This window comes from Notolepis coatsorum, assembly GCF_963971535.1.
Source record: "Notolepis coatsorum genome assembly, chromosome: 1".
Taxonomy (NCBI): domain Eukaryota; kingdom Metazoa; phylum Chordata; class Actinopteri; order Aulopiformes; family Paralepididae; genus Notolepis; species Notolepis coatsorum.
Window position 1 is genome coordinate 179,028,798 of NC_140165.1, and position 27,940 is coordinate 179,056,737.

At 43.0% G+C, this 27,940-nt stretch overlaps 1 protein-coding gene across 1 annotated transcript in view; it reads left to right on the top strand.

The window, feature by feature from the left end:
- elna (elastin a) overlaps nucleotides 1-27,940 on the top strand; it is a gene marked incomplete at its 3' end in the record, with an annotated part of 221,955 nt that overhangs the window by 188,232 nt on the left and 5,783 nt on the right. Inside the window, exons 20-24 of the mRNA XM_084308372.1 lie at nucleotides 1,815-1,964; nucleotides 2,789-2,938; nucleotides 3,286-3,519; nucleotides 13,308-13,478; nucleotides 13,815-13,985. Coding sequence (XP_084164498.1) covers nucleotides 1,815-1,964; nucleotides 2,789-2,938; nucleotides 3,286-3,519; nucleotides 13,308-13,478; nucleotides 13,815-13,985 — 876 coding nt within the window. The remainder of the gene's footprint in view (nucleotides 1-1,814; nucleotides 1,965-2,788; nucleotides 2,939-3,285; nucleotides 3,520-13,307; nucleotides 13,479-13,814; nucleotides 13,986-27,940) is intronic.

The following is a 27,940-nucleotide window of genomic DNA, read 5'->3' on the forward strand; positions in this document are numbered from 1 at the left end:
ACTGTGTTATTTTGAATTAGGAATTTCATTTTGGTTTGTTTTTCTTCAACAGCACTTGTAACAACTGGTGGAATATGTTTCTGCGTTGGCACTTAAAGTGGTTTATTAGCATGTCTGCGTGGCATTCATTAAAAGCAACAGGTTCCACTAGCCACAAACATATTAAATAAATGCTTGCTGTGCTAACAGACCAATGTTAGGCTTGGGTTCAACAGGGAATGCATTGCTAACAACTACAAGCCATTTGAATGGAAATGCATGGAATGCTAGCAATGTTGTTTCAGGCTTGGGGGTTAGAGGTAGAGGTAACTGCACATAGTTATTTTAATAATAAAACACAATATACTTGTGCCCAAATGATAAGGATAAGTGCTCAATGAAGAAACCCACTCCCATAGGGAGGTGTAGTGGTTACGTCATTGCCGTTTTTCGTGTTCCACCCCGTGTCCAACCCAATGCATTTCCCCATTGCCCATTTCTAAATTGTCTCGTTTAAAACAAATAAAGCATTAACATTGGCATGGTGTACATTTATGTGCTTATTCATCCACAATCTATAGATCAACATGAAAATATTCGCAATTAATCATTAAAAAAAATCGCCAAATTTTATTTCAACCAAAAATGCTTAAACAATAATGTTAGTGATAGAAGGGAACTCATTTTGTGCAAAAGTGGAAAGTTTTTCAAATTCCATGCGGCAGAATTGTTACAATAGCCGATAATCCATTTTCCCAATGATAAATCCCTATACGGGTGGAACAACCAGTGACGTCAGACTACACCTCCCTATTGCCACTCCCATTACAAAAAAAAAAACATGAGGTGTACCAATATCACTTCTTGCTGGCCAAATACAAATATAAGTACTTTGTTTTGAGTAAAGTACCGTAATGTTTTTGGTAAAGTACCATAATGTTTTGAGTACCAAAATTAGTTCTTGATATTGATATTGACAATTTGTGCCTACTACTATAATCTTTTTTTTTATCCACTTTTTCTCCCCATTTTCTATTTTTCTCCCATCCCAATTTTCGTATATCCAATTCTTCCCTCCCCTGTCTTGAACGTTGTTAGACTATGCCTCCCACAGGTCGGTTGTAGTGAGGACAGAAGCCTTGCATCACGTGTCCCCTCCGATACACGAGGAGGCAGCCTGTCGCATCTTTTCACCGCAGCAGCTCGAACTCTCAGTGGCGAGGAGTAACGCGTGGGAGGCTCACGCTGCCCCTGTCACTTCCTGCTTCCGTCGCACCGGCGTCACCAAACCGACCTGTAGGAGTCGCTGTCCACAACGTCAAATCCCCACCCACCAGCTTTCCCACCCTCTAACACTTGCCAATTGTGTTAGTATGAACGACCGGCCAGCCGGTAGCAACGCAGAGAGCTGGGCTCGAACCCACACGTTAGAGGCGAGCACCTTGCCCACTGCGCCAATCAGCCGCCCTGCCTACTACTATAATCTGTACTATTTTACATTTTAATCGAATACATCCCTAACCTCCCATTTAGTTTTCTAATGTAAGATAAACATAACTTGATTATCATCAAGTACTCATATAGTAATATCTTGGTAAGTCTAAGGGATTGTACTATAGTCCTACAAACTCAACTTTAATAAAATACATTCCCAACCTCCCACTTAGTTTTCTAATGTACAATAAACATAACTTGATTATCAACAAATACCGTTGTGCTAGATCTTGGTATCTGTGGTCTTCAAGTAGAAGTATTTATTTTACCTAGTATAGGGCATATCCCTGATACTGGTATTGGTCCTATTAAGGATCATGTTCTACCATCTTGGTTGGCAGGTCCTGGAGCTGGTGGTGGCGGGGTGCCCCAGGGTGGATATGGAGCACCTCAGGGTGGAGCCGGAGTGCCTCAGGGTGGATATGGAGCACCTCAGGGTGGAGCTGGAGGATATCCAAATGGTGCTGCTGCTGCCAAAGCTACTAAATACGGTATAGAATAATCACATAGTCACGGTGTCTGACACACGTTTGGGCAGCTTCATTCATCTTGTCATAACTCCTTCTAGTTTGTATCATATGAAGCAGAGGTGTACTGATATCACTTCTTGCTGGCCAAGTACAAATGAGTACTTTGTCTTAAGTAGAGTACCATAATGTTTTGAATAGAGTACCATAATGTTTTGATTACGTACCAAAATGAGTTCTTGATATTGATAATTTTTTACTACTACTATATTCTGTTGAAAATCTGAACTATTAACTTTTTAATCAAATACATTCCCAACCTCCCACTTAGTTTTCTAATTTAACTGAAAGATAAAGACCATTTGATTATCATCAAATACTGTTGTGCTAGTAGGCCTACTCATACAGTATCTTGGTATCTGTGGCCTTCGAGTAGAATTACCTTTCAGATGGTATAGGGCATAAATCTGAAAACGTTCTCTCTAGGGATGTCCGATATTATCGGCCTACCGATATTATTGGCCGATATTGGCATTCAAATGTAATATCGGAAATTATCGGTAGGCCTATCGGTTTTAAAAAAAATACATAAAGATTTGTTGTGTTTTTGGGGGAGGGGGAAACCCTGCATATATCGGTATCGGTTGATATCGGTATCGGAAATTAAGAGTTGGACAATATCGGTATATCGGATATCGGTAAAAAAGCCAATATCGAACATCCCTAGTTCTCTCTACTACCTTCCCTCTGGTCGAAACACGACAGATAACAGGAAACTGCAATCTTATTCCACTAGAAGAGCTACATTTAAAATGTGACTGTAATCCTTATCCTGTCCTCCACCAAAGGAGCAGGAGCAGGAGGAGCTGGAGGAGTAGGAGCTGGAGGGCTAGGAGCTGGAGGAGCTGGAGGAGTAGGAGCTGGAGGGCTAGGAGCTGGAGGAGTAGGACCTGGAGGATATCCTGCTGGTGCTGCTGCTGCCAAAGCTGCTAAATACGGTATAGAATAATGACATTTTGCTGTGTCAGACTCAAGTCTGGTCAGCTTCATCCATCTTGTCATAACTCCTTCTAGTTTGTATCATATGAAGTAGAGGTGTACCGATATCACTTCTTGCTGACCAAATAGAAATATGTGTACTTTGTTGAGTTGAGTAAACTGCCATAATGTTTCTAATGTAAGATAAACATAACTTGATCATCATCAAATACCTTTGTGCTAGTACTCATATTGGTATCTGTGGCCTTCGAATATAATTCTTTTTCACCTGGTATTGGTCATATACCTGATAATGGTATCAGTATCAGTCCTGTTAAGGATCATGTTCTACCATCTTGGTTGGCAGGTCTTGGAGCTGGTGGTGGCGGGGTGCCCCAGGGTGGATATGGAGTACCACAGGGTGGAGCTGGGGTGCCTCAGGGTGGAGCCGGAGTGCCTCAGGGTGGATATGGAGCAACACAGGGTGGAGCTGGAGTACCACAGGGTGGAGCCGGAGTGCCTCAGGGTGGATATGGAGCAACACAGGGTGGAGCTGGAGGATATCCAAATGGTGCTGCTGCTGCCAAAGCTGCTAAATACGGTATAGAATAATCACATAGTCACTGTGTCTGACACATGTCTTGTCAGCTTCATCCATCTTGTAATAACATCTTCTAGTTTTTATCATATGAAGTAGAGGTGTACCAATATCACTTCTTGCGGGCCAAATACAAATATGAGTACTTGTTTTGAGTAGAGTACCGAAATTAGTTCTTGATATTGTAATTGACTTGCCTTTGAGTAGAAGTATTTTTCACCTGGTATTGGTCATGTACCTAATACTGGTATAAGTATCAGTCCTATTAACCTCTTAAGTCCGACGGGTCCAGTACCGGACCCAAAATGACATCACGTCATAAATCCATGTCTACAGACTGTATGACATAATGTTGCATTTTTTTTCAAATGTAGCCAAGAGTAAAGACCCTAATCCTGTCAAAACAGCAGTCATAGTGTATATTTTCAACAATACGTTTGTTTACCAAAATATAAAATAAATAAAATATTTATAATTATTATTATATATTTATAATAATTATTATAATTATTATTATTAAATAGAATAATATTCTATAGGCTTGCCGTGGTAGTCAGTGATACTGGTGTCATTCTGTGTTCAGGCATCTACTGAGTAAATTAATTGCCTACTGCCCCCTTAACAACTTATGCAACAACTTAGTTTCAGTTTCACTTGTAGAGAGGATTTAACTAAGGTGAAGCCGAGACTGAAGAAGACTAGAGAACAGATGACATGTTACACAACAATGGCAGAGGATTTATCAATATTTTGGATTTAAACACCGTAGCAGCGCCACTGTCTACACCAAACCGAGCGTACAAACTCAACTCTTTCTACGCTCGGTTTGGTGTAGACCAGTGGTTCTCAGACTGGTGGTACTGCTGGTGGTACTTGAAAACATTTCCAAAAAAGCTAAAAAAAAAAAAAAAATTTGCAGCCAGGCCACTGAACTTAGAAGCAGGCCAGGCCAGTGTTTCTGGTTGCGGCAGTGCGATAGTTAGATAATCTAAGTGGGGAACAACCAGGAGATCACTGTGACAGAGAGTAATGCAGTCTAAACAGTCATAAATCTTTCATTCAACTTCAGCCCTGATCATAACCATTTATTTTTAGATTTCTTGTAATGTCAGATAAAAAATGAAATACTCCCACTTTTCTGAAAAGAGTTGGTGTTAAATCTGACATTACAAAAAATCCATCAAAATATGTGTTGCTGCTAATCATTGACACATGCCTAGACTGTAATAATCCCCCCCAGAAAAATGTACTTTGCATTTGATATAGGCCTATTGTAAATATTTAACTTTTTGTGTTTTTTTAACAATAATTTGTGATGCCATCACACAAACTGGCATTTAAAGGGTAAACATTCAAAAATGTATTGAATATGTGTTTTATTTTATTTTTTACAATAATTTGTGATGCCCATCACAAACACTGGCATTTAAAGGGTAAAAATTCAAAAGTTCCTGCACCAGAATGAAGGAAATTAAGTTTTTGTAACAAAATAATTGTGTGTGTGTGTGTGTGTGTGTGTGTGTGTGTGTGTGTGTGTGTGTGTGTGTGTGTGTGTGTGTGTGTGTGTGTGTGTGTGTGTGTGTGTGTGTGTGTGTGTGTGTGTGTGTGTGTGTGTGTGTGTGTGTGTGTGTGCGCGCGTGTGTGTGTGTGTGTGTGTGTGTGTGTGTGTGTGAGAGAATGACGGACAATTGCTTGCTGTGTGAGAGAGAGAGAGAGAGAGAGAGAGAGAGAGAGAGAGAGAGAGAGAGAGAGAGAGAGAGAAGAGAGAGAGAGAGAGATAGAGAGAGAATTAAGTACATTTGCTGAAATACAGTTGTTCTTAATTTTCTCACTTGCTATGTGAGAATGTTAGTTATTATGTTCTCAATGCCCCTTGCATTGTATGAGTTGTGTGGAAGCGTTTGCTAGTTCTAGTGCTATCCCTTTGTACATTGTGGCTGTGTCTGACAAAATAATGGTATTAGGAATACATTTGCCTCCTGCGTGAACTGTGCATAGCTGAATAGACTGTATTTTAATGCCGGTCATATGGTGGTACTTGGAGAGCCAGCTACGTTCTCAGGTGGTACTTGGTGTAAAAAGTTTGAGAACCACTGGTGTAGACAGTGGCGATGCTAGCTCTCCGGCTAGTGACGTCACTGGTGCGCCGGCTGTTGTGGAGGGGGGGGGGGGGGGGGGGCAACCGCGGGGGGGCGGGGACGCTCTCTCGTTGTCGGAACACAGTGTGAGAAGAGCATTTATGCAGGTGAACACCAGGAAAGCAGCAGGCCCAGATGGTATAACAGGACGTATACTTAAGTCCTGTGCCAACCAGCTAGCCCCGGTGTTCACCGCCATATTTAATCAATCCCTGGCGGAGTCAGTGGTCCCTGCCTGCTTCAAGATGTCTACCATCATCCCTGTACCGAAGAAACCCTCCCCAACATGTCTCAATGACTACAGACCGGTGGCACTCACCTCTGTGGTCATGAAATGTTTCGAGAGGCTGGTCAAGGACCACATTTGTGCCTCCCTCCCCAGTGATATGGACCCTATGCAATTTGCATACTTGACAAACAGGTCCACTGACGACGCGGTCTCCCAGGTACTGCACAGCACCCTCTCTCACCTTGACCGACAGAAGGGGGGCTATGTGAGACTGTTGTTCATTGACTACAGCTCAGCGTTCAACACCATAGTCCCCACCAGACTGGTGGACAAGCTGATCGAGCTGGGTCTGAGCTCCGCCCTGAGCGCCTGGGTACTGGACTTTCTGAGTGAAAGACCCCAGGCGGTCAGGGTGGGGGGTCAGACCTCCAACACCATCACCCTGAGCATCGGGTCCCCCCAGGGCTGTGTTCTGAGCCCCCTGCTGTACTCACTCTACACACACGATTGTGTGGCCAAGTTCAGCTCCAACTCCATAGTGAAGTTCGCAGACGACACAGTGGTGGTGGGGCTGATCTCGGACAACGACGAGAAGGCCTACCGGGAGGAGGTTGAGGTACTGGAACGCTGGTGCCAGGACAACAGCCTGCTCCTGAACATTGGTAAAACCAAGGAGCTGATCGTGGATTATAGGAGAGGACAGCAGGAGACACACACACCACTGATGATAAACGGGGCTACCGTGGACAGGGTGAGCAGCTTTAAGTACCTGGGGGTCCACATCTCAGAGGATCTGACATGGTCAACACACAGACACAGTTGTAAAAAAGGCGAAGCAGCGCCTCTACCACCTGAGACAGTTAAGGAAGTTCAGAGTATCGGGGAAGATACTCCAGTCCTTCTACTCCGGAGCTGTAGAGAGCATCTTGACTGGAAACATCACTGCCTGGTATGGAAACAGCACGGCACAGGACAAGAAGGCCCTACAGAGAGTGGTGCGCTCAGCCGAGCGTACCACGGGTATTGCACTACCTCCCCTGCAGGTTCTATACAACAAGAGGTGCAAATCCAGAACCTGCAGAATAATGAAAGACCCCCACCACCCCAACAACAGCTTGTTCCAGCTGCTGAGGTCAGGCAGACGCCTGCGAACCCCAGCTACTAGGACAGAGAGGCTTAGGCTCAGCTTCTTCCCCCAGGCCATCAGAGCCTTGAACAATGAACACTGAGTGCCACAGAACACTGATCTATCCACACACAAGCACACATGAGCACACACACAACACGCACGCTGTGCACGCTCACACAACAGCAGCCACTTTAACACTTTAACATGAGCAGACACACACTCATGCCGCACACGCCCACACTTATGGCCAAAAAGGAAAGGTCACTTTAATATTAGTATAACAACAGTAACAGTGTATTGCACTACCTAAGCTACCTAGCATGTCCTATATGCCCTGTAAATAACTATGTACAGATACCGAGATGTCCCACCATGTTACCTGTTACCGGTTTATTGCACAATGTTGTTTTTTATTGGATTCTATTACATGTTGTACCACTGTATTGCACATTGTTGCGGGCAAGACCACCCGTATTTCATTGTATACTTGTATGCCGTGACAAATAAAACTCTTGACTTGACTTGACTTGACTGGAGAGGAGCTCAGATGATCAGTCCGAAAAGTATGTAGTGCTTTTTTCTTCTTCTCCGATCAGCTGTGAGAAAGTCCGCAGGAGAAGGTTAGTGTGTGTGTTCGCGCGCGCGCGCGCGTGTGTGTCTTTCCATTGGTTACCATTATTGGGCGAACAAGAAAATGAAAGAAAACTGTAAAATTGTAATGACCCTACTGTGTTACAATTACAAACATATAATTCATCCATGGTTTTGTTTTAGGGACACGAAAGGCTGTAGTAAACGGGAGGGGAGGAGGGGAGAGCAGAGTGTCAGTGCGCGTTGTCATCATGCCTAAGCTTCAATGTTTTATTCATCATCTACATTTGGCAATACAAGCTTAATATTTAACGTTAAAGATCAATGTAAGCCAGTGTAAAGTAAAGTAAAGATATTGAGCATATATTTGTAAAATGTGCAACCCTAGTTTCACCTAGTGGTATGAGGCGTATTCTTCATATGGCTGCGCGTACCGCACTGTGACGCCCGTACCGTAAATTCGCGGGACGAATACACGTACCGTTACACCCCTAGTTATTAGTGAGATTTTAGTTCATGGAATGTGTTCATAATTTAGCGAATATCCGGCATTTTGAATTTGCGTCGCAATTTGATTTGTAGTCATATGAGGAGAGGTCATCCCGAGCTCTCATTGAGCGTTGAAATTTCGAAAAACTACATTTAGCCCATGCCAGCTTCCTGCAAGCAAATTACTTGTGTATAAATTTTTTTTATTTCTCTTATTTTTTGGGATTATCTACCACAAAACTCAATGTTATTGGCATATATTGGAGCGCAGTTATTGTGTCTACCTTCTGTGAACGTTTAGCAACCATCCGCATTGCAATCCGATAAAAAATGGCGGACCTGTCTCAAAAATAAAAAACGGACTGTATTTACAGTAGATTTCATTCACGGTTTTTGCTGCACGCCTGGTGATACTAAATCCAAATTGAAATCTGCCATTTGAAAGAGGAGATTTGGCCCGATCCATAGATGTGTGAGTTGGCTATAATAAGGTAATTTATAGGCCTGATATTCTATATTCTATAATAATATTTCAAATTGCATGTGTCCGGATGGCAGAATTCAATACTGTATCTACAAAACAGTCAGTTTAATCATCTTCCCTTTATTCATTTTCTTAGATTTAGGGATGTCCGATATTATCGGCCTACCAATATTATCAGCCGATATTGGCATTAAAATGTAATATCGGAAATTATCGGTATCGGTTTTCAAAATAAAAATAAATAAAAAATGTATTATTTTTTTTAGATTTATTTAACCTTTATTTACCCAGGCAAGCAAGTAAGAAAAAATTCGTATTTTATTTATTGTCAAAAGTATGCATAATGTTGTGTTAATTCCACAAAAAGAGATTACTTACGCCTATCGCTCCTTTTGGGGGAGCATAGGCCGTCGACAACAGTTCGCCAGGGTCCTCTGTCCTGTGCTTTGCTTTCCAGCTGTTTCCATGTCAGTCCGCTCTGTGTGATGTCTGTCTCCAAGTCCCTGCGCCAGGTGTTCTTGGGCCGGCCTCTCTTCCTTTTGCCTTGGGGGTTCCATCTAAGGGCCTGTCTGGTGGTGCTGGTGTTTGGTTTGCCTAGTGTGTGGCCGATCCATCCCCACTTTCTTCTCTTGATTTGTTCTTCCACTGGTTGTTCGCCCGTTCTCTGCCAGAGATCATTGTTACTGATGGTATCTGGCCAGTGGATGTTCAGGATCCGCCTCAGGCATCTGTTGATGAATGACTGCACTCTAGTCATTGTGATCTTGGTTGTCCTCCACGTCTCTGATCCGTATAAGAGTACTGGCTTGATGTTGGATTTGAATAGTCTGATCTTTGTCTGCTGACTGATTACCTTGGAGCTCCAGATGTTCTTTAGTTGGATGTATGAGGCCCTTGCCTTGCTGATTCTTGCTCTGACATCTGCCTCTGTGCCACCCTTCTTATCTATGATGCTACCTAGGTAGGTGAAGGATTCTACTTCCTCAAGTGCTGTTCCCTCCAGGTTTACTGGGTCTTTGTTGTTTGTGTTGATCTTGAGTATTTTGGTCTTTCCTTGGTGGATGTTGAGGCCTAGTTGTGTTGAGGTGTCTGCCAGTATGTTAGTCTTCTCCTGCATCTGTTGTCGACTGTGGGATAGTAGGGCAAGGTCGTCTGCGAAGTCTAGGTCGTCCAGTTGTGTTGTGAGTGTCCACTGGATCCCGTTTCTCCTCTGTGCTGTTGTGGTCTTCAATATCCAGTCGATGGCCAGGAGGAAGAGGAAAGGGGGCAGGATACCACCTTGCCTTACTCCGGTCTTCACTTGGAAGCTTCGTGTGAGCTGTCCGCTGTGTATGACTCTGCAGGTCATTCCTTCATAGGAGTTCCTCATGATGTTGACAAGCTTTTCTGGTATGCCGTAGTGTCGAAGCAGTTTCCAGAGGGTGTTTCTGTGGAGGCTGTCAAATGCCTTCTTATAGTCTACGAAGTTGATGTATAGTGGAGAGTTCCATTCCAATGATTGCTCAACTATGATTCGGAGGGTTGCAATCTGGTCCACACATGATCTATTGGGCCGGAAGCCTGCCTGCTGGTCTCTTAGCTGCGGATCCACCGCTTTCTTTATTCGTTCGAGGAGGATTCTGTTGAAGATTTTTCCTGGCACTGATAAAAGCATGATTCCTCTGTAGTTGTGGCATTGGCTGAGGTCTCCTTTCTTAGGTATTTTGACCAAGTAGCCTTCTTTCCAATCTGTTGGCCCTTCCTCTTTCTCCCAGATCTTCTCAAACAGAGGGTGTAGCATCTCTACCGAGGTGTCTATGTCTGCATTCAGTGCCTCTGCAGGGATGTTGTCTGGTCCTGCTGCCTTACTATTCTTTAGTTGTGCAATGGCCTGTTGGATTTCCTGCTTGCTGGGCTTTCCACTAGGGATGCTCGATATTGGCTTTTTTACCGATACCGATATTCCGATATTGTCCAACTCTTAATTTCCGATACCGATATCAACCGATACCGATATATGCAGGGTTTCCCCGTCCAAAAAACTTAATAATTTCAGGTAACTAATAATTTCACTGGATATATATATAACAAATATTGTTATTGTTTTTTTTTGTTTTTAAACCGATACCGATATTTTCCGATATCACATTTTACTGCCGATATCGGCCGATAATATCGGTCGGCCGATAATATTGGACATCCCTACTTTCCACAGTTGATGACTATGTCAGTCTCCGCAGGTTGAATGTCCGGGGGGTTAGGTGGTGTCGGTCTATTCAGGAGTTCTTCAAAATACTCTGCCCATCCCTCTTGCTGTTGGTCCAGTCTTGTGATGGTCTTTCCTTCCTTGTTTTTGATTGGTCGTTCTGGTCTGCTGAACTTTCCGGACAGTTTCTTAGTGGTGTCATACAGTTCCTTCATGTTTCCTTTTGCTGCTGCCTTTTCTGCTTCTTTAGCCAGGTTGTCAATGTAGTTTCGCTTGTCCTTCTTGGCATTTCTTTTGACCTTTCTGTTTGCCTGAGTGTACTCTCTTTGGGCTTTTGCCTTGGTTGCCCTTGTTCTGCTGTTGTTAACTTCTGCCTTTTTCTGTCTCCTTTCTTCTATGTTGCGTAGTGTTTCTGCTGATATCCACTCTTTATGGTGTCTCTTTTTTATTCCTATCACTTCCTTACATGTTGTTGTGAGAGTTTCCCTTATCCTTTCCCATTGGTCTTGCTGGTCTCCTTTGTCACTGATTAGATCTTGCAAGGCTTGATATCTATTCTTCAGCTTCAGTGTGAACACTTCTCTTATCTGTGTGTCTTTTAAGAGGTGGACATTGAATATCTGTTTCTTTGATGTTGTTTCCATCCAGTGTTTCTTCAGTTTCAACTTGAGCGTAGCGCTTAGTAGGTGGTGGTCTGATGCTATGTCTGCTCCTCGCCTTACTCGTAGGTCTTGTGGTGATCTCCTGAACTTGCTGGTTATGCAGAAGTGGTCTATCTGGTTCTCGGTCACTCCATCCGGTGATACCCAGGTTGCCTTGTGGATCCTCTTATGTGGGAAGACGCTTCCTCCGACAACCAGGTTGTTCAGGGCACAGGTGTCCACAAATCTTTCTCCATTCTCATTCATTTCTCCTAGGCCATGCTTTCCCATCACTTTTTCGAAGCCTGTGTTGTCTCCGCCAATCTTTGCATTGAAGTCTCCCATGAGAATGCTGATGTCTTTTCCTTTTTGTTGTTCCAGGATGCTCTGTAGTCTGTTGTAGAAATCATCCTTTTTTCCATCATCGCTGTCATTGGTTGGTGCATAGCATTGTATCACGTTCAACTTGATTTTTCCTCTTCTTGGTTCTGAAGGTGGCCGTTATAATTCTTGATCCATGTGCCTCCCATCCAATCAGTGCTTTCTTTGCTGTTGTTGATAGCAAAAGGCCAACCCCCTCGGTGTGAGGGGCTTTGTCTTCTTCATGCCCAGAGTAGAGTAGCAGCTCTCCTGTCTGCAGTCTTTGTTGTCCAGATTGCGTCCATCGTGACTCACTAATTCCTAAAAGGTCTAGTTTGTATCTCCTCATTTCTGCTGCTACTTGTATGGTTTTTCCGGTCTCATACAAGGTCCTGACGTTCCATGTTCCAATTCGTATGTCTCTGGTTGACAGAAGGGGTTTCGACTCTGTGACTTCTGTGACTTGACAGCTTTCATCACACAGCGTCATATTTCCTCTCATTGAGGATCCTTTTTCTTCCAGGGCTGAGGTCTGTTCTGTTGTCGGCGTTTTTGTAACGGTTTGTTTTTCTACGGGATGGGGTTGTTGGCCCCACGCCCAACCCCCATCTCTGGGGGAGGGTTTTGGAGTTGGCTTGTTAGTCCTCTTCCCACGCCTATTGTCTTCCAGGTGATGGATTACAGCCTCATACCACGTGAGGCCAGACAGGCTGAGGGTTGTGTACAAGCTGTCTCGGCACGTCAAGCCCAACCAACTCCTGTTACTGTGTATTGAAAGCTGCACTAGGCGAGCTAACCCTACCAGCAACGCAAGACAGACAAAAAGAGATATGTAATGTTAATTACCTGAAATTATTCCGTTTTTTTGGGGGGGAAACCCCGCATATATCGGTATCGGTTGATATCGGTATTGGAAATTAAGAGTTGGACAATATCGGTATATCGGATATCCCTACTTATATTCTTTGTACATGTGATCTCAAGAAGGTGCTGAATTTGCTCAGTGGCAGCTTTTCATGTCTGGTCATTTTTAGCATGGTGTTATTCACTGTCAAAGATGCAAAGAAAAATCATAATTTTTTGTTTCATCACAATTTACTCAAGCCTAGTAACAGACACAATATTTCTGACACTGGGAATACATTCCATGAGATCCATAGATGTCCATACAAGAACATGCAAATGGACGTTGTAGAAGTGGAGCAATTTTCCATTTTCTTAGGTATCGCTGCTGTCGGGACAAAACCTCATAACTCCAAAAACCCAACTTTTCAGCAGATGAAAAAAACTAACACAGATTTGAGGGTGAATAGAGTTAGGAGGTTTAGACAGATGATCGGTTTAATGCTTTCCCATTGTTTAAACTTTGTAAAACCCACACACACATATGGAGGATGATCTACGGAGTTGATTTATATAATACAAAAAAAATACAAAAAATGGAGTTATGAGGTTTTGTCCCGACAGCAGCGGTATGTATTTTTAGGCGGATTTTCAGAAAAGGTTAACAGGTTAAGGATAATGTTCTACCATCTTGGTTGGCAGGTCTTGGAGCTGGTGGTGCCGGGGTGCCCCAGGGTGGATATGGAGTACCACAGGGTGGAGCTGGAGTACCACAGGGTGGAGCCGGAGTGCCGCAGGGTGGATATGGAGCACATCAGGGTGGAGCTGGAGGATATCCAAATGGTGCTGCTGCTGCCAAAGCTGCTAAATACGGTATAAAATAATCACTCACTGTGTCTGACACATGTCTGGTCAGCTTCATCCATCTTGTCATAGCACCTTCTAGTTTTTATCATATGAAGTAGAGGTGTACCAATATCACTTCTTGAGGGCCAAATAAAAATATGAGTATTTTGTCTTGAGTAGAGTACCATAATGTTTTGAGTAGAGTACCATAATGTTTTTAGTAGAGTACCAAAATGAGTTAATGATATTGTAATTGACTTGCCTTTGAGTAGAAGTATTTTTCACCTGGTATTGGTCATATACCTGATAATGGTATCAGTATCAGTCCTATTAAGGATCATGTTCTACCATCTTGGTTGGCAGGTCTTGGAGCTGGTGGTGGCGGGGTGCCCCAGGGTGGATATGGAGCACCACAGGGTGGAGCTGGAGTACCACAGGGTGGAGCCAGAGTGCCTCAGGGTGGATATGGAGCACCTCAGGGTGGAGCTGGAGGATATCCAAATGGTGCTGCTGCTGCCAAAGCTGCTAAATACGGTATAAAATAAGCACATAGTCACTGTGTCTGACACATGTCTGGTCAGCTTCATCCATCTTGCCATAACACCTTCTAGTTTTTATCATATGAAATAGAGGTGTAGCAATATCACTTCTTGTGGGCCAAATAAAAATATGAGTACTTTGTCTTGAGTAGAGTATATGTTTTGAGTAGAGTACGGTAATGTTTTGAGTAGAGTACCATAATGTTTTGAGTAGAGTACCGTAATGTTTTGAGTAGAGGTCACATACATCAGGGGTTCCCAACGTTTTCAGGCCGCGACCCCCGAAATAACGTGTCAGAGAGCCGCGACTATTATAGGAGGTACAATTTTTTTTTTAAGATTATTAATTATTATTATTATTATACATTTTTTTTATGGGAATGTATGGTTGAAACATGCAAACATTCAAACGCACACACACTAATAAGCATTGGAGGCTTTTAACCAGGGCCGGACTGGGGAAATCATTCAGGCCAGGACATATAGTGCAAAATATAGCCCCAGTCAGGCCACTTTTTAAGCGGGGGTCTGGGGGTCCCCCACCAGGAAATATTTTGTTACAAAGACTTAATTTCCTGCATTCTAGTGCAGGACTTTTTTATTTGTACCCTTTAAATGCCAGTGTTTGTGATGGCATCACAAATTATTGTTACAAAAAAGGCTAGCATATGTATTAGCAACAACACTGATTTTGATTTTCTGTTTTTTTGTAAATAAAACAAATATATTACCATATGTGGTAACACTTTATAATAACACTCAGTTATAAGACCTTTATAAGGTATTTGTAGATAATGGACTAATCATGAACAAATCATTTATATACATTCGTAAATTATTATTAGATCATTTATAACTATATTTGTATAATATTTACAAATTAGTTCTACATTATTTATAACTCATTATCAACATTGTTTGTAATCGATTTGTTCATCATTAAATTATGTTGTTTAATGTGTAGTAACACATTTGTAGATGCTTTGAAAAATGGATATGAAAAAATTACTATACTGTACCTCCATTTATTTGTTCATGTTCAACAAATGATTTGTTAACCTCTTCCACCCGGAGGCGTGAATACTTTCCCTAAGGGGGTTACACTTCCGTGTTCGGTTTGCGCGGCCTGATTGGCCACTGACGCTTCTCTCAGCGCCCAACCGCGACTCCTAACAATCGCGCCTAGCTTTCAGTTCCACAGCCCAAGTCCTTCAGTTCCACAGCCCAAGTCCGACATCACATCAATATAAATAACGTATTGTTTTCATCTCTCTATATTAACGTAACTAGCTATTCATATCAATCGACATCACATCAATATAAATAAGTTACGTATTGTTTTGATCTCTCTATATTAACGTAACTAGCTATTCATACCAATCGACATCACATCAATATAAATAACGTATTGTTTTCATCTCTCTATATTAACGTAACTAGCTATTCATATCAATCGACATCACATCAATATAAATAAAGTATTGTTTCAAGTTTCAAGTTTCTTTAATAGTTGTCATACAGAAGTACAGAATACTTTCATACAAAATGCTTCTTACTGTTACGCTCCAGAGACTGTGCTAGACAAGATAGTATCAAATAACATAGTATAGCATGTAATTTAGAAGAAGAAAATGAGGTCACAGTGTTCGGTATAGACATATGTACAATGTTCTGAGTTACCATATAATATACAATACTATGCAGTGTACTAATGTACAGTACTATATAGTGCAAAGCAGAAATGGGATGAGGTACAATTTAGGTACAATTTACAGTAAGGTGTACGAGTTGTAGTGCAATCCTTCATCAATAAATATAAAGTGTGGGGAGTGGGTGCTACAGTGTGTTTGTTTAAAGTGGGTGTGTGCTATAAAGTGTGTGGAGTGGGTGCTACAGTGTGTTTGTTTAAAGTGAGTGTGTGCGTGTGGATGTGTGTGCTATGTGCGTTTGGTGGTTGTTGTTGTGTAGTGTTCATTGTTCGTTTAGCAGCCTGATGGCCTGGGGATAGAAGCTTCTTCTGAGTCTTTCTGTGCTCGCCTTGAGACTCCGGTATCGCTTGCCTGACCGCAGCAGTTCAAAGAGGCAGTTGTTCGGGTGACTGGAGTCTTTAATGATTCTCTTAGCCTTGCCCTTGCAACGCTTGTTGTAAATGTTCTGGAGGGTGGGGAGCCCCCCTCCAATTGTGCGTTCGGCTGAACGTGTCACTCTTTGTAGTCTGCTTCGGTCTTGTGCAGTGCTATTCCCAAACCAGGAGGTGATGTTGCCGGTCAAGATGCTCTCTATTGTACATGAGTAGAAGTTCTTAAGGATCTTCTGACTGACTTGGAACTTCCTTAGGCACCTGAGGAAGTAGAGGCGTTGTCGTGCCTTCTTCACAACACTGTCAATGTGTGTGGTCCATGTCAAGTCCTCGGATATGTAGGCTCCGAGGTACTTAAAGCTGTTGACTCTCTCAACCGGTGCCCCGTCGATGCTGAGGGGGCTGTAGTCCTTGACCCCCGACCTCCTGAAGTCCACAATCATCTCCTTTGTTTTGCTGACGTTCAGGGAGAGGCTGTTTTCCTGGCACCATCCCGCCAGGACCTTGACCTCTTCCAGGTAGGCCCTCTCGTCGTTGGCAGAGATCAGGCCCACCACCACTGTGTCGTCAGCAAATTTGATGATTGTATTGCTACTCCGCTGAGCCACACAGTCGTGTGTGTACAGGGAGTAGAGGAGGGGACTCAGAACACAGCCCTGGGGGGCCCCTATGTTGAGGGTGATGGATGAGGAGGTGCAGTTGCCTGCTCTCACCACCTGGGGTCTGCCAGTCAGGAAGTCCAAGACCCACTGGCAGAGGTCATAGTTCAAGCCCAGGTCCCTGAGCTTGGCTATGAGTATGGAGGGGACTATGGTATTGAATGCCGAGCTGTAGTCGATGAATAGCATTCTCACATAGTTCCCCTGCCTCTTGTCCAGGTGTGATGCTGCTGTGTGCAGCACATGGGCTATGGCGTCCTCCGTGGACCTGTTGGGGCGGTATGCAAATTGCAGCTAATTGTTATTTATGCACGGCGGTAGCAGTATATTGATGCACGGCGGTAGCAGTATATTGATGCACGGCGGTAGTAGTTAGTATATTGATGTGCTAGTTAGTTAGTATATTGATGCACGGCGGTAGCGAGTTAGTTGATAGTTAGTAGTATATTGATGCAGGTAGGTAGCTGATGTGACGGACTTGTGGAACTGAGAGAAGTTCTGAAAGCTAGGCACGATTGTTAGGGGTAACGCTATTGGGCGCTGAGAGAAACGTCAGTGGCCAATCAGGCCGCGCAAACCGAACACGGAAGTGTAACACCCTTAGGGAAAGTATTCACGCCACCCGGAGCCTATTTTCTGAAAATCCGCCTAAAATATATACCTAGGTAAATGGAATATTGCTCCACTTCTACAAGGTCCATTTGCATATTCTTGGTATCTAGGCACATCTACGGACCTCAGGGAATGTATTCACAGTGTCCGAAATATTGTGTCTGTTACTAGGCTTGCTTAAATTGTGATGAAACAAAGGAGAATATGAATTATGATTTTTCTTTGCATCTTTGACAGTGAATAACACCATGCTAATAATGACCAAACATTAGAAACTGCCACTGATCTCGTTCAGTACCTTCTTGAGATCATGTGTACAAATAATCTAAGGAAATTAATAAAGGGAAGATGATTAAACAGAAGGTTCTATAGATACAATACTGAATTCTCCCATCCGGACCGATGCAATTTGAAATATTATAGAATATAGAATAGGAGGCTTATAAATGACCTTATTATAGCCAATTCGCACATTTATATATATACATATATTATCTTTCAAATGCCCGAGTTCAATTTGGATTTAGTATCACCAGGCGTGCATAAGAACAGATAATGAAATCTACTGTAATCTACTGTACTTTTTTATTTTCCCCACAGTGCAACCGTTTTGAAACTAATTTCAGATCTAATTGTTCCTACATGTTAACAATAGGGAAGAGAAACTTGAAAGCCTTTCAATATTTGTCAAAAACGTTACCTTTTGTGGCTTATTATCCCGAATATTAACAGTTATTGAAATAATTCATACAGAACTCTGAACCTTGAACCCCATAAAATCTTCCAGGAAGTGTAGTTTTAAAAACGTTCAACGCAGAACCATATCTGTGGAACTCTGCTACAAAATGGCCGCAAAAAGACTACAATTCCCATGGTTCAAAATATCCAAAATGGTCGCCCTCGCGGATAGAATTGGTCAAATCGAAAAGTTAAATCTATCTAATGATTGATTGATTGATTTAATTGATTGAAAATTGTATTAACAGATTGCAGAATGGGTACAGTACAGTACAGCTCAATACATACAATTGTTAAGGGGATGCAGACCAGAGAAAGACTTTCGTCTTGTTTACATCAGGGTCCCCCATTTTCAATTCATCATAACATATATGACATACATGACATACAGATAGACAGTACTGCTACATCTATACATTTATGACATACCAGATTTGCAAATACACTACTGTTTGTGATACGAAAAGAGTCCAGAAAAGAGAGTATATACATTTGACATAGAAACTGTACATTGGAGGAGGTTGGGGGGGGGGGAGGTTGGGTAGGAGGAGTGGGGCGGGGGACACTGTACAACTGAACAAGCAAAACTGTACATTGGAATATTGACAAGACCATGCTTGGTCATTTACTGTACATTGGGGGGGTTGTGTTAGGACATTTACAGGGGCCAGTTTAGAATTGCAGTCTCCCGTAGGTGTTTTTTGAGAGTGTTTTTGAAAGTGGGTAGTGATTCACATTCCTTTACAGCTTTGGGTAGGGCGTTCCACATTGATGTGGCATAATTGCTAAATGTGTTTAGTCCCTTATTTGAGCCGAATCTGGGTTTAACATGATTTGTGGAGCTCCCTCTGGTGTTGTGATCGTGGTATTCACTGACCTTTGGGAAGTATTTTGACATGTACATGGGTACCTTGGTCGTGTAGTGCAGTGTTTCTCAAAGTGGGGGGCGCGCCCCCCAGGGGGGGCGCAGAGGCATGACAGGGGGGGCCTTGAGATTTATAAAAAATAAATAAAAAATATTACAGAAAATTATCACTAAAGTGCTATCTGTTGCAGCTGCACTGTTCTCCATGAAAATACTATTTCTCAAAATCTGAAAATCATTATTTAATAAAACAGAAAAGGATCACCAAGTTACTCGGGATAAAAAAGCTTCCTGACACATCTCCATCCAAACTCTTGGAAGAACTCTTTGAAATCTCATCTGATACCACCTAGAGAGCTAGTTTCAGAGTGTGGTGCTGAGTACTAAGTATCTCATCTCATGGCCCACCAAGTATCTCATGATGCAGCAGTTAAGGTGTTGATACCATTCAGCACCACATACAGTATCTGTGTGAAGCTGGCTTTTCATCCATGACAGCTCTGAAAACAAAATATAGGGCCAATTTGAAAGGTCACGATATTGGTGTTATTTCAATCAATTTAAACATGGCCCATTTCATGACTATTTTGTTGGGGCGAGGGGGAGGGGGGGCCCAAAATATTTTGGTCCGCCAAAGGGGGGCCTGACAGAAAAAGTTTGAGAAGCACTGGTGTAGTGTATCTTGTAGACCAGGCCCATTGCAAGTTGCTGTACTCTGTCGTCTACTCTAAGCCATCCTAGGTTGTCAAAGTGGGCAGGGGTGAGGTGGGTTCTAGGAGTAAGGTCAAGCAGTAGTCTGACCAGTTTGTTTTGAGATGTTTGTAATTTTGTTTTTAGTGCCTTTGATGTGCTTTGGTACCATGAGGTGCATGCATAGTCGTAGTACCCTTGAATGAGTGCTCCTGCCAGAGTCTTCAGGGTATTCTTGTTTACCAGTGAGGAGATCCGGTACAAGAATCGTGTTCGTTGGTTGACTTTTTTTTACTACATCTTCTTTCCTTGTGACCATATTGTCACCCACTGTAACTGAGAAGCCGTCGGTCTTGCTGAGTTTGTTATTTGAACCGAAGAGAATGGACTCTGTTTTGCCCATGTGTAATGATAGTTTGTTATCAGCGAGCCATATGCAGATTTTGCCTAGTTCTGAGCTGAGGGTTTTTTCAACCTGTAACTTGTTCTTGTCAGAGACCAGCAGGGCTGAGTCGTCCGCAAACAGGAACAAGTTGCAGTCACAAGCTGACGACATGTCATTTGCATAAATTAGGAACAGTAGCGGACCTAGTATGCTTCCTTGTGGAACACCACAGCTCACTGTGAGGGGGGGGATAGGGTACCGTTTACCTCCACCATCTGCTCTCTCCCCTCCAGGTAGGATTGCATCCAGCTCACTGATAGACTATCAAAACCAATTGCTTTTAGCTTGTCAATCAGAATGGTGTGATTGACAGTGTCGAAGGCCTTTTGTAGGTCCAGCCAAAATGGCTTTTATGATGTGTTGGATGCGTGCTTAGCTGGAGCTGAGGATGCAGAAAAGATTCTTATTGGGGATTGGAACACGGATATGCAACAAAAAGATGCAACCGTCTTCAAATCCTTCAGTATGTTTTGTGATCTGCACGGCCTCAGCCAGCTAATCACCCAACTCACACGTGTATGTGAGTCAACTCAGACTACCATTGACCTCATCCTGACCTCTGACAAGTCCAAGATCTCCAATAAAGGGGTTATAGCATGCGGGTTAAGTGATCATTATATGATATTCTGTACCCGCAAAAAGCTAAAACAAAAGGCTGGCTGTCACAAAACAGTCACATCTAGAGACCTCAAAACCTACTCTAGCGAGGCCTTTAACCTTGAACTGGAGAGTCTGGACTGGTCATATGAGCTCAATGGTACACTGGTTGAAGAAACATGGCTTGGTTTCAAAAACAAATTTTCAACAATACTAAACAACATGGCCCCCCTAAGAACCACCAGGGTAACAAATCGCGCTGAGCCGTGGATGCACACTGAAATACTGACCGCTATGAAAACCAGAGACAAAAAAGTCAGTCAAAGCTAACCAAAAGCACGAGCAGTGAACTCCAAGCCCACGTGACTGAACTCAAACTGGAAAGAAACAGACTAAGAAATGACGTAAACTCCATGATCAAAACAGCAAAAAAAACTTCATCAATGACAAAACCGAGGAAAACAAAAACAAACCATGTGAACTTTGGAAATTACTCAATAACCAACTAGGCTGCAGTAAAAAACTTAAAACCAGATTCTCAAACATAAACATAAAGACGGACAACACGCTCATCACAGACAAGCTGGATGTAGCCAATTACTTAAACAGTTTCTTCACAAACATAGCCACAACACTGGTAAACAAACTACCCTCCCACTCAGGGCAGTATGGGGTAGAACACATAGTAGCATACTACAAGAACCTAGGGGTCCACAAAGACGACTTCAAACTGGAAATGGTAACAACAGATGAGGTACTCAGAAAACTGAGTGTCCTCCAACCTAACAAAGCCACTGGCCATGACAACATCCCCTCCAAATTCCTCAGAGACTCAGCAGCCGCCATCACCCCAGTCATCACACACATAATAAACCTCTCCATAAAACAGGGACACGTCCCCAAGGACTTCAAAATTGCGAGAGTAACACCCCTGCACAAAAAAGGCAGTAAATTAGACCCTGGCAACTACCGCCCTGTTTCTATCCTAACCTCCATCTCGAAAGTCATGGAAAAAATTGTATACAAACAGGTCGAAAAATACCTTGCGGAAAAAAATCTAATCTACGAATTCCAATCTGGCTTCAGAACATCCCACTCCACTGACACATGCCTTCTCTATTTAAACGACCACATCAAACAAGAGGTGGACGCGGGCAAATACACTTTTAACCTATTGCTAAACTAACGTATTGATGATAATATACATTATACATGCTGTTGTGACATGTTCATGATGTTAATACTTGAATACGTTTGAAACTTTTATACAACACTCTGAAAAATATTTATTTATGACCAGATGTCATTTGCGGTCCGCCGATGGACCGCACAGGGGGAACAGGTTTTAAGGCATTCATAAAACATCTATAAATCATTTGCAGATGCTATTGTGTGCCCTAATCTAAAGTGAAGCCTATTCATCATTAACAAATGTCTAATACAGTTAATTATTTGTTTACTTTTTCATCACCTGTTACAAATGTTGTAGACAGCTTTAGGATACACCCTTCTTTGTGACATCAAACAGTGACAGAATTAGAACTATAGATAAATGCAATTTTATTAACATATAAAATACATGTGCATGAGGGCCCATGTGTGTGGCTTGTGTCCAATAACAATAGTCCATGTGGACTTCCGGTATGAGAGCAGACGGGTAACACACGTGCGATAGAGCTCCTGGTCAAATGAGCGAAAAAACGGATAAAAAAGGACCCGAAAAGTAATTAAAAATGAAAATGCACACAAGAAGTAAGGAAGAGACAACGATTGTGAAGGAAAGAGAAATGGAGAACACACGAGAAGAAGAGAATTTGAAGAAACAGAGTCCCCGAAGCGAAGCCGAGAAAAGACAGGCGGAAGAAGGGGGAGGTCCCGCTGAGGCAGACACGGGAATGCCAGGATGGGCCGTGGTCATGCAGGCCGGGATACTGGAGAACATAACAGCGGCGATAAAACTGAACACGGACACGATAAGGAATGATATTGGGAAGCTACGGGAGGAATTGAGGAAGGAACAAGAGGACTTCAGAGGTGAAATGAATACAGAACTCAAAAGGGTGGAGGAGAAGATGGCGGAACAGGACAGAAACGTGACCGAGTTACAGACTAGGACGGCACAAGCGGAGGAATGGAACACGGAGATACACGAGGTATTAACATGTGCGATTCAGAAACAAGAACAGATGGAGACAAAGATGTCGGACATGGAGGGGAGGTCACGGAGAAATAACATCAGAATATGGGGATTGAAAGAAGGAGTCGAAGGGGAATCGGTGACCCATTAGGTAGAAAAGCTTATCAAGGAGCAATTGAAGGAGACGGGACTGGAAAAACTGGAGATTCAGAGGGCCCACAGGTAGAGCTGCCGCGGTATTGATATTTTCCTTACCGCACGAATTTGCGAAATATTTCCTACCGCCGCGGTAATTACCGCACAGTGCGCACAAAAAAAAAAAAAAGTTTGAATGCATTTTTTTTTTTTTTTAGTAGTCTACTCTTATAGCCTGCCTCTAGTCTAATGGCGCTTTTCCACTGCATAGTACCTACTCGACTCGACCCGCTTTAGGCACCTGGTACTTCGTTCCTTTTCCACTGCAGCCAGGTACTACTCCGTTTGTCTCCGTGTGGGAATGCAGGCGGGGCCGCTCGCTTGTGTACACTGAAAGCTCCGTGGGCATAGATGTCCGAGGGCTTGCAGCAAGCCAGAGTTTAACACAGTTTCAATCAATCAATCAATCAATCAATAACAACATTAACCAGACTCTCGTTGCGTCTATTCTGCCAAAGCTAACGTTACCTCTCATTGTGTATTCTACCAAGCAAACCCGGGTTTAACGTTACCTCTCGTGTATATCGGCTGACGGTAGTATTAACAACAACAAACTTAACACATCAGCGATCTTGTTGTGACACTAAACTCTCCGCTCGGTGGTAAATTGGGTTGATGTCGGTTTTGTTTCATCAATAAATAAGGCAGAATACACAGTGAATCCATTCTTTTTTGTTTATTGCTTGGTTCTGTCGCAAACAAATCCTGAACGAAATGCATCCTTAGCGAGGCAGTAAAGATGGCGGCGCCGGCGTTCTGTTTTTGTTCAGACTGAGGCTACAAAGTGTGACGCGTCTCTCTTCTGACCAGTCAGTGGTCTGCAATGTTTCACATGACTTTTCTGGTACCACTTCTACCCAATAGGGTCGCTTGGAACCGAGTAGGGTATATCTGCAGAGCCGCAAGCCGCAAGCCAACTTTATTATTATGATAAAAAACAGCGGTGACGCGGTATTCAGCCTAACTCTGCGGTGAGCGTGATGCAACAGCGATACCGCGGTAATGCGGTTATCGCGGCAGCTCTACCCACAGGGCGTTGGCTCCGAGACCGAAACCGGACAGACCTCCGAGAGCGGTGATTATTAACTTTCTGAGATTTGAGATTAAGGAATTGATACTCAGAACCGCGTGGACCAAGAAGATTGAAATCGAAGGGAAAAGACTATCATTTGATCACGATTACTCGACAGCGGTGGCAATAACACGCAGGTCCTACGCGGGACTGAAGAAAACTCTGAAAGAAAACGGAATGAGATTCCAGTCACCCATGACCTCGCTAAGGATTCACTGGGAGGAAGGGGCGGCGACGTATGCGACGGCACGAGAAGCGGAGCGGGAGATGAGACGACGGGGGATGCAGATGACGGAGGACGGAGAAGGAAGGAGGCAGGAGGACCAGACGCGGAGCTTGCAGCAGAGATTGGAGGGGGCACGCAGATGGATCAGAGCAGGAGACCGAAACCAGGGAGAGGAGGGAGGAGAGAGGAGAAGGCCGAGGTGAAACGTGACAGAACGAGGACGGAGACGGATGAGGAGGCCAGAGACGGAGAGGAGGCGGGAGGAGGCGAACGGATGAGTACACGCACAAGAGATTGAAAAAACTATTCAAATAGAGACAAAATATAGAAACTGAAATAACATATGCATAAACACACATTCCCAGGTAGAGGCAGGATATAGAAATGAACACAACGTATACATGGACACATAATACACAAGCTGATGGAGGAAATAAATGGAAATATAACTAGTAAGGCTGTCAAATATATCGCGTTAATATCGCGTTAACTCCCGATTCTATTAATGCCACTAATTTTTTTAACTCAAGATTAACAAAAAAAAAAAAAAAAAAATTTACTAGACTTCACTCAGGTATATTATTGATGCTCTCATTGATACTATGTTTGTTTCTGAAGTGTGTGTGTGTGTGTGTGTGTGTGTGAGATATATAGAGAGAGGGGGGTGAGAGAGATGAGGAAGGGGCAAAAGAGAAAAAGAGCTGGGAGAGTGTGTGTGTGAGGGAGAGAGGGGGGTGTGTGATTAATCAGCCCTTGTGTGTGTGAATGTAACAAGTTCCTAACGTTTTCTTTTCCCTATTATTTCATGCACACTTTATTCATTGTTTTAAATTATTATTTTCTTTTAAGTTATTTTGTGCATCACTCTGTTTTGAATTTGATGCAAATTTGCAATGCATGAGGGTCATCCTTTTGTGTTAAATGGCTGCACAAAGCAAGCATTTGTTGACTCGCATGTTGATAAGAGTATTAAAACTTGGAACTTGAAAAAGATCTGTTTAAGGTAAAAAAATTATTAAAAATAAAAATGCGATTAATTTGCGATTAATCGCGAGTTAACTATGGACAATCATGCGATTAATCGAGTTAAATATTTTAATCGTTTGACAGCACTAATAACTAGGTTTGATAGGCGAGACACAGAACATACTGAAACAAATACATAGACACACGCTGTGAGTAACACAGTTGGGAGGGATTAAGGGGATAAATGGACATCACATAGAAAATAGAGGGGAGGAAAATAAAGTAAAAAGGGGTACACAGGAGACACCGCACACAGGGTATGGGAGGAAGGAGGGACATTGAAACATATGAGTCACATTGAGAGGGACCAGGAAAAGAGGGTCTTTGATCAGAAGGAAGGACAGAGCGCTTTTGACCAGGAGCTCGACAGCAACAAAAAAAACAGTAAGAAAGCTGGACAAATATGAAGAGCGATTGGGGGTAAGGGTTTCAAACCCCCAAGCCGTCAGGAGGGGGCCTCTCGTTAGGAGAGCAATTACCCCTCACCCACCAGCAGGGGACAGGGGGGGACACAGGGACCCCCCGAACGCCTTGGGAGCACTTTATGTAAAGTTTATGTTTTTTATTTATGTTAATCATTATATGTATTCGGTGAAGAGAGCGGAGGCTCCAACCGGAGGGGGGAATGAGTGTGACATGGGGGGGACTGACAGACGAAAGAAGAAGAAAGATGACAATGGTTAAAGGTATAAAAATGATGTCGTTAAACGTTAATGGAATGAATAATACGATAAAGAGGGGCAAAGTGATGTTGAAATGTAAAAAAAGTGAGATGGAAGTGATTTTTCTGCAGGAGACACATTTGGTAGCACAGGATCATGAGAAACTGAAGAGATTTGTATATGAAAATGCATACTATAGTTCCTTTAAACAAAACCCGAGGAGAGGAGTAATCACGTTAATCAAAAACACAGTCAAATTTGAATTGATCAAGGAAGTAAGAGACAAGGAGGGAAGGTTTGTTCTGGTGAAGGGGAAAATGGAGGGCCAAATGGTTACGTTAGTGAATGTTTATGCACCCCCAGAGAGTGAGAGGGATTTATATGAGACCATTTTGATATGATAGTGATGGAACTAGAAGGGATATTGATATGCACGGGAGATTTTAACGTAGTACTGAATCACGACCTAGACACCACGAGTACTAGAAAAGGACGAGCATCCATCAGTAGATATATGAATATTCAGATGACGGAAATGGGAATTACAGACGTTTGGAGGGGGATGCACGCCATGGACAGGGAATACACACATTACTCACACCCACACGTGACATATGCGAGAATAGACTACTTTTTGATGACGACGGGGGACAGCTACAGGGCACGGGAGAGCAGTATAGGAGTGGCGGACATATCGGATCACAGTGCCATATATCTGACAGTAGATCTAGAAGGGAGACGGAGGAACACGATTTGGAGACTAAATGTAGGAATATTAAATAACAAAGGGGTGGTGAGTCAGATCAAGGAGGAGATAGCCAGATATAAGGAAGAAAATGACAACGGGGCGGTAGACCCGAACATTCTATGGGACACACTGAAGGTGGTGATATGGGGGAAATTGATGGAAAAAACAGCAATGCTGAAGAAGGCCAGAACGGAGACATATCACAATCTGATAGGGAAGCTGAAGAAACTAGAGGGGAGACACCAGATATCAAAAGAACAGGAAACGCTCGGAGAAATCAAAGAAGTAAAGGCCAGGATAAATAGGGAATTATTGATGGAAATAGAAAAGAAAGCGAGGTTCATGAAACAAACGTACTATGAAGGGGGACCAAAAGCGACCAGACTGTTGGCTAGGAGAATTAGGACACAACAGAAGTTGAACACGATACACACAATAAGGGATACAAAGACTAATGAAATATTGAGGGACCCAGCTGAAATAGAGAGGACATTTAGAGAATACTATGAGAAATTATACACACAGCCAAAAGCAGCGGGAGAAGAGGAAATAGAAACATATCTGGAGAAGCTAGAGCTACCATCGATAGGGAAAGAACAGAATGAAGAATTAAATAAAATAATTACGGAACAAGAACTGGAAGAGGCAATTAGTAGAGCTAAAAAGAACAAGTCTCCGGGGAGCGACGGATTCCCATCGGAATTCTACAAGACATTTAGAACTGAATTAGCACCCATGTTAGGGGCGGCGTTCAGACACATGATGGAAGAGGGTAAAATGCCCCCCTCGTGGAAGGAAGCCATAATCACCACGATACCGAAGGAAGGGAAGGATAGGGAATTATGTAGTAGTTTCAGACCTGTGTCCATACTTAACGTGGATTACAAGATGTATACATCGATAATATCAAAGAGATTTGAGACGTTTATGCCAGACATTATAGATGAAGATCAAACTGGATTTATTAAAGGGAGACAGACACAGGACAACGTGAGAAAGACATTACACATAGTAGAGGAGATACAAAAACAAGGGGGTAGCGCGGTACTGATTAGCCTAGATGCAGAAAAAGCATTCGACAGTGTGAGCTGGACATTTTTATATAAAACATTGATGAGGTTCGGACTGAACGGGAGGGCGATGAAGATGATCAAGGCGCTATATCAAGAACCGACAGCGAGGGTTAAGGTGAATGGCA